This window comes from Pituophis catenifer, unplaced genomic scaffold (assembly GCF_029215685.1).
Source record: "Pituophis catenifer annectens isolate HBS135680 unplaced genomic scaffold, rPitCat1.0.hap2 SCAF_9, whole genome shotgun sequence".
Classification (NCBI taxonomy): domain Eukaryota; kingdom Metazoa; phylum Chordata; class Lepidosauria; order Squamata; family Colubridae; genus Pituophis; species Pituophis catenifer.
In genome coordinates, this window is record NW_027256889.1 from 29063482 (window position 1) to 29069948 (window position 6467).

The following is a 6467-nucleotide window of genomic DNA, read 5'->3' on the forward strand; positions in this document are numbered from 1 at the left end:
ATGTTGTGTAGAAATGTATAATTTATAGGGGGCAAAATAGCTTATTGTTATGTAGAAATGTATAGTGCACAGGGAGGAGAATAGGTGGTTGGTAAAGTATGATATAATATAATGTGGATGGATTTCACCTTGGGAAAGTCATGGGGAGGGAGGGTTTGGTGGGGTTAGGGAGAGATGGGGGGGGGAAATGGGGGAAAATTGATGTTTGTAAAACTTTTTAAATTAAAAAAAAAAGGGGCTAAGTGCTATTGCTATTTACATTATGCAGCCAGATTTTCTAGTAGTAGTCTAAATTCTTCATGCAAGGGGTGATTTATACTTTTGACATCACAAAGGCAGAGCATCTGAACCAGTAACATTCCAGGCTCCAAAGAAGAATTTTATTCATGGGCAGGATTAGAAACCAAAAGAGAGAAATGAAAAGGTTCCAACTAAACCATTCTTTAACAACGTATTAAGAGCAGAGCTCTTCGGCTCCTGGGGAGCAAAGGTAGTTTTCTCCCTGGGGATCACAGCCAAACTCTCAGTCATTCTGGTAGGTGGGTGGCGTGTACTTCCCCTCTTTAATCATTAAGTCCCTTTGCTTCAAGATGGCTCGGACACGCTGCATCTGCAAAAGGAAAGAAGCAGAAAAGACCAGTTCAGAATGAAATTACAGGCCTCACCTGTTCATCCCAAAATGGAAAGGGTAACATGTACAAAAATCACTTATTCCTATCACACACACACACACAAGATTTCTGGTTTCTCTTCAGTTCATATAAATTTTTCATTTTTCACAAAAAAAACCCTCAGCTGTCACTGCAATTTAATATCACTCCCCAAACACACACTTTTTGCTATTATTGGTAATAATAATTATTATGGCCTCGGCAAGGGATATCCCCAGTGATGTCATCAGGAAAAATCTAATTCTAACATGTCTAGTAAAGGGAAGAAAAAAATAACACTGGAAATCAGCTATTTGAGGCGAAACAGGGAGCTGGGGTAGACGCAGCCCTTGGCCTTCCCATTTCTACCCTTGCTCATCATCCCCCACTGGTGCTTCCGGATCACACACAGCGCCTGGATGAGGTAAACTTTTTAGAGGACTGTTTCTTACATAAACTGCAATTTGTTTGCTGCCAAAATATTTAGAAAATATGTTTAAAACTGTAGTTGCTATGCCCTCCAATCAATCCCCCTTTTGGCTTAGTGCAATGGTACCAAAGTGGGAAGCAGACCGCAGTGACATGCATGTCTGGGGAAAGAACTACCCCATATGCATTTTCCGCTGCCTGCCCAGCTTGCCACTGGCACGCTGCCTTCCCTGAGAATGACTCAGGAACTCCCAAGAGGCGCTGCGCATCCCAGCAATGCTCCTCTCACCATCTTGCGCTTGGTCATGCACTCCTCCAGATCTTCAGCCTCCAGCCGGCACTCCTCTTTGGCCCGGGTCAGCCCAATGCTTTCCGAACACTCCAGCCACTCCTTCTCGAACGTGTGGCACACGCTGGGCTGCTGAAAGGGCTGCTTGCTACTCAAGCGGAGCATCCATCTGTCTAGGTTAATGCCCAGCTGGTTTTGGAGATCAAGAAGTGGCATGGCTGAAAGGCAGAAGGGATAGGTAAGGGGAAGGTATGAAGGAATTAAGTCCCTGGCCAGGAATGGAGGAGGTCTGGAGTTGGGAGGAGCTTCTGGTGTGGAAGGCTCTGTCCAAGGAACAGAAGGGGAGGTTTTCAAGGGCAAAAAGCCTCATTTTCGTATGCAGCGATGAATGATTTTAGGCACTGGAGGAATAAAAATCTACTTTCTCACAATTTTATTTACTCTACTCCAAACATTGAAAACCCCACTCACGGGTTCTAATAGCTGCTCATGTCAGCTTGTATCCAGGTAAAATTATGGGAGACGTTTAACCACTTGAAAAAAGTAGTATATATCTATACTACTCCAGTTTATCAAATGCCACACCCACCATCAAATGCACCATCAGCTCTTAGCAATCAGATGGATCCGCCCCTAAGTAGGTCCTCCAGGTCTTCCACTGGTACACCCATCTCCACCACAACTGAGTCCCTCTGGCTTGCTGATTATTCTCATTCTTTTTCCTTCCACCTTTCCTAACATGAGAGCTTTTCCAGAGAACTGAGTCTCCGTGGGTCTGAAATAGGGCCATTTGAGCCTTGAGTGAGAACTCTGGGTTCATTTGTTCCATGGTGCACTGGTTGGTTTTCTTCACTGTTCATGACATTGTCTTCTCCAACACCAAAGTTCAAAGGTATCAAAACTCTTTCTCTCCTGCTTCAAATCCCAACTTCTGCTTTCATAGAAGATTACAGGGAAAGCTTCCCTTGTGCACAATCCTGATCTTCGTAGGGCTAGAGACAGCATAGCATCTGAATCTCTTTTCCGAGGCCTTCACTATTACTTCAGCCTAGGCTATGGTGTATTTCTTGACTATGATGGTTGATCCTACCAGGCAGAAGCTGGCATCAGAAGGTTGTTCTTCTGATGCCATGAGATTAGTGTTCTTTATACTTAATTTTAGTCCCATTTTTTGTTCCTTAATTTTTGTTACTAGAACTTGCCGAACCTTTGCATTTTCAACTATCAGGCTATCAGTATAATGCACATGATTTGTGTCTTCCTATTTTAAAAACAGGCTCATCCTCTTCCACAATTATGGAATAGCTGCCATAAAGTGAATACCATGGTTCACTGATTAATATATATTTGGCTTAAAAACTGAATAAGTAAAGGGAGAGGAATAATCCTTGAAAAAGTTGTATTTATTCAAGCAAGTTTAGTCTGCTTCAAAAATGGGCAGAGTTTGTTTTTTCCAGAAGGTCCATTTATTTAGCAAAATTGCGAGGGGGGGCAACCCAACCCCTCCACTTTTCACACTTGCATACACAGAGGACAGAAAGAGCCACACCAGGATCCAGCCGAATAAGCTATCCCCGGAATGCATTTTTTAAATTATTGTTATTGTTATTATTGTGGACTGCATAGTCAGCCAGATGTTTAGACGGGATTTGGCTTTCCCAAGACTCTGGGACGTTGATGAGGTCCTCTCACTGTTCCAATGTAAACTGCCTTTGCAACTGACCGGTGGCGATTTTCAATGGGGACTCTCTCTGGCCACACTCTCACATTCTGCCGTCTCCGCAGGTCGTGGCCCAGGCTCTCTGGCCTTCCTTATCGGCAGGCGTTGAGTGACAGGTGCCAGTCAGTTTGACGGCTGAAGTCCCCCACTGCCGACGACCGTCTCTCTTGCGGGCAACCGGGGCTGCCGTCGCTTCTTCCCTTCCCAGGCCGCCTCTCGTCTTCCCAGGGGCTGGCACGAGACCCCCGCCCACCCCCCACGCCCCACGGAGGGGGGGGGGCTCTAAAAAGGCTCCGCAGCTCCCCCGCGCCTCGGACCCCCCCTCCCCTCCCCCCCCCGGTTCCAATGCAAGGCCGAAGCAGGCCCCGCCCCCCCCCCCCGCACCTGTCCTCGGGCAGCGGCGCCGGCGCTTCCTCCCTGGCCGCCGTCCTTGCGGGGCTTTTACGTCACCGCGGCCGTCGCGCAAGCCTGGCGTTTCGCGACACTCGCGCCGGGTGAGGGCGGGGCCGTGAAGTGCGTGTGCACCATAGAGGGGCGAAAGTGTAGAGGCGTCCGTCCCTTCGTTTTATCAGGCAGCTTCCGGGTCCCTTTTCCCCCTTGCAAGGACGTGCTATAAGGGCTCCTGCGGACATTTTGCGGCCCCAAACGGTGCAAGGGAAGCCGGGAGGCTCCTAACGCTAATGCAGAGGAGCTCCCCGCCCCCGCCCCCTCCAACATTGGAATTCCCATGGTTCCACCTGCCCCCCTCCCCTCCCCTCCCCTCCCCTCCCCTGGCCCTTGCACCTTGGGAGTCTTCTGGTCCTCCAAGCCCCTGCCCAGGCAGGAGACCCAGCCGAGCCCCTTCTGCCCTTAAGAACAAGCAAAGTACCAGTGGTGGGCGAATGCGGCTCTTTTACAACCTGTGGACTTCTGGGAGTTGAAGTCCAGAGGTTGTAAAAGAGCCACATTTGCCCACCCCTGAAGTAGACCACAACCTCCTCCTTGGTAAGCTAGAAAAATGTGGGATAGACCCCGTCACCCCAGATGGATTGGTAACTGGCTGACAAAGCCTACTCAACATATAATCCTTCATGGAACTACATCCACATGGAGGGAAGTAGCAGTGGGGCACCCCAAGGTTTCAAAGTACTCTTTTTTTTTTTTTGGGCCTATGTAAAGAGAGAGCAACAATTTCAACACCTGTATAAACAGTGTGTTGTCTAGTTACAGTTTGAGCAATAAACATAATAGTAATAATGTTTCTTAGTAGTGGTCATATAGTAACTGTTTTCTCATCATAATATTAATACTTATTCATTATTAATACTAACTCATATTAATAATAAAACATTTCGTAATAAGCCCTGATAGTAAAATAAGTCCTTCTCTTATAATTTTAAATGTTCTAAGCAGTGGTGAAATCCTCTGCAGATCGCCACCAGTTCACTGCCCGTGCATGCACAGTGCACACCAAACGCACACTTCACGCGGGAAAAAAAGGCTTCACTAGGTGAAGACTAGAACAGTGAGCACAGCTGTGCTGTGCGATTTAGCTTAGCTAGAAAGCAGGATTTCCTGTTTTCTAACCAATATAAACTGCACAGCACAGCTGATCATGGGAAATACCAGTTGGGATGAACCAGTAGCTTTTTAACTACCGGTTCGACTGAATCAGTAGCTTTTTTTTACTACTGGTTCCCCCAAACCAATAGCATTTCACCCCTGGTTCTAACTTCTGTTTCTGTTAGTTAATTATTGATAAAAGGAGTCCCATATTTCAAAATATTCCATTTCTTCCTTCTCTTTAATTTCAAGTGTTAATCTATCCATTTTTGCACATTCTAGTATCTTTTTTATTCGCTTCTCTTCTGTAGGGATCTCCACACATTTCCAATGTTTTGCAAATACAATTCTAGCCACTGTTAATACATGTAGTATTAGATACATAATCCCTTTATTATATTTTTTTGGTATAATATCCAACAGAAATATTTCTGGTTTTAGATCTATATGGTCCTTTATCATTTTTTCTATCCAAGTATGTATTTTTGTCCAGTATGCTTTTGCTTTTAGGTACGTCCACCACATGTGGTAGTACGAGCCTGGAATCTGATTACCCTTCCAACATTTAGCAGACATATCTTTAAACATCTTAACTATCTTGCTGGTGCGAAGTACCATCTGTAAAACATTTTATATAAGTTTTCTTTATATGCAGTAGACATTGTTAATTTAATTTCTGTCCCACAACTTTTGCCATTTATCCAATTCTATAGAATAACCAAAGTTTTTAGCCCACACTATTATTATTTCCTTTACTTGCTCTTCTTCCATTCTCAGTAGATGGTTATAAATTCTTTTAATTAGTTTCTCATCAGTTCCTGTTAGAATCTGATCCAATTCTGTTGGTTCTTCATAAAAACCATATGTTTTAGTGTCTTTTTCATATCTTGATTGTATTTGTACCTGTGGCCACCATGCTACCGTGTTTCCCCAAAAATAAAACCCTGTCTTATATTTTTTTGAACCCTGAAATAAGCGCTTGGCCTTATTGCCATGCGCTCAAAAGCCCGACTGGTCTTATTATCAGGGGATGTCTTATTTGGGGGAAACAGGGAAAATCTATCCCTGGACTATTCAGTTCCTGTCTTATAACAGTTTCAGACTTATTCTTGCTTTTTTACCATGCCAGATAAATTTTGATACTGTTTAATTCCTCAAAGTACTGTATTTTTCGGAGTATAAGACGCATTCCCCCCCCAAATGTAGCTCCCCCCCACCTGCCAGCCCCCACCCTTATAGAGCTTTTGGAGACTGCAAATGCAGCCTCCCAAACGGAGAGCCTCTCAAGCAGAATTTTTTTTTCTTATTTTCCTCCCCCCGAAATAAGATGCGTTTTAAATCCGAAAAATACAGTATTTCTTTTCCAGCTTTATTGGAACTGTTTGGAACAGGTATAATAACCTCAGTAGAGTATTCATTTTAATTGTGACTATTCCTATTAGTGATAGCTGCAAGTTTTTCCATTTTTACAAGTTAAATTTAATTTGCTATATCAATTTAACGTAACTATCTTCTTTTATAGTTGCATATCTCGCTGATAAATGAATACCCAAATATTTTATTTTCTTCACTATCTGAATATCTGTCTTCTCCATTAAATCTTTTTTCTGTTTATCTGTGAGGTTTTTGAATAAAATTTTAATTTTCTCTTTATTTACTTTTAATCCTGCAACTTCCTCATAGTTGTCTATTTTCTTCATCAGTTTGGGTCCAGTTTCTTGCGGTTGCTCTATGATGAATACCAGGTCATCTGCAAGTGCCTGTAGTTTGTATTTTTCTTTTTTTATCTCCATCCCTTTTATTTCTGTGTCGTGCCGAATATTTCTATTTAGCACTT

General features: G+C 43.7%; 1 protein-coding gene across 1 annotated transcript; it reads right to left on the reverse strand.

Moving 5' to 3' along the window:
• Window positions 1-358: 358 nt before the first annotated feature.
• Window positions 359-3556, reverse strand: NDUFS5 (NADH:ubiquinone oxidoreductase subunit S5). Its single transcript, XM_070949384.1, has 3 exons — window positions 3473-3556; window positions 1369-1586; window positions 359-610 (listed from the first exon to the last, which is right to left on the reverse strand). The coding sequence occupies exons 2-3, from the start codon at window positions 1582-1584 to the stop codon at window positions 524-526; spliced, it is 303 nt and encodes a 100-aa protein (XP_070805485.1). The 5' UTR covers window positions 1585-1586; window positions 3473-3556; the 3' UTR covers window positions 359-523.
• Between the last annotated feature and the right edge of the window lie 2911 nt (window positions 3557-6467).

What these genes read in the sequence shown, in the direction of transcription:
- NDUFS5 (XM_070949384.1), bottom strand. Translation starts at nt 1,584, where the DNA reads ATGCCACTTCTTGATCTCCAAAACCAGCTGGGCATTAACCTAGACAGA. An exon ending in GCATGACCAAGCGCAAGATG is followed by an intron (nt 611 to 1,368) that starts GTGAGAGGAGCA and finishes TTCCTTTTGCAG; the next exon opens with ATGCAGCGTGTCCGAGCCAT.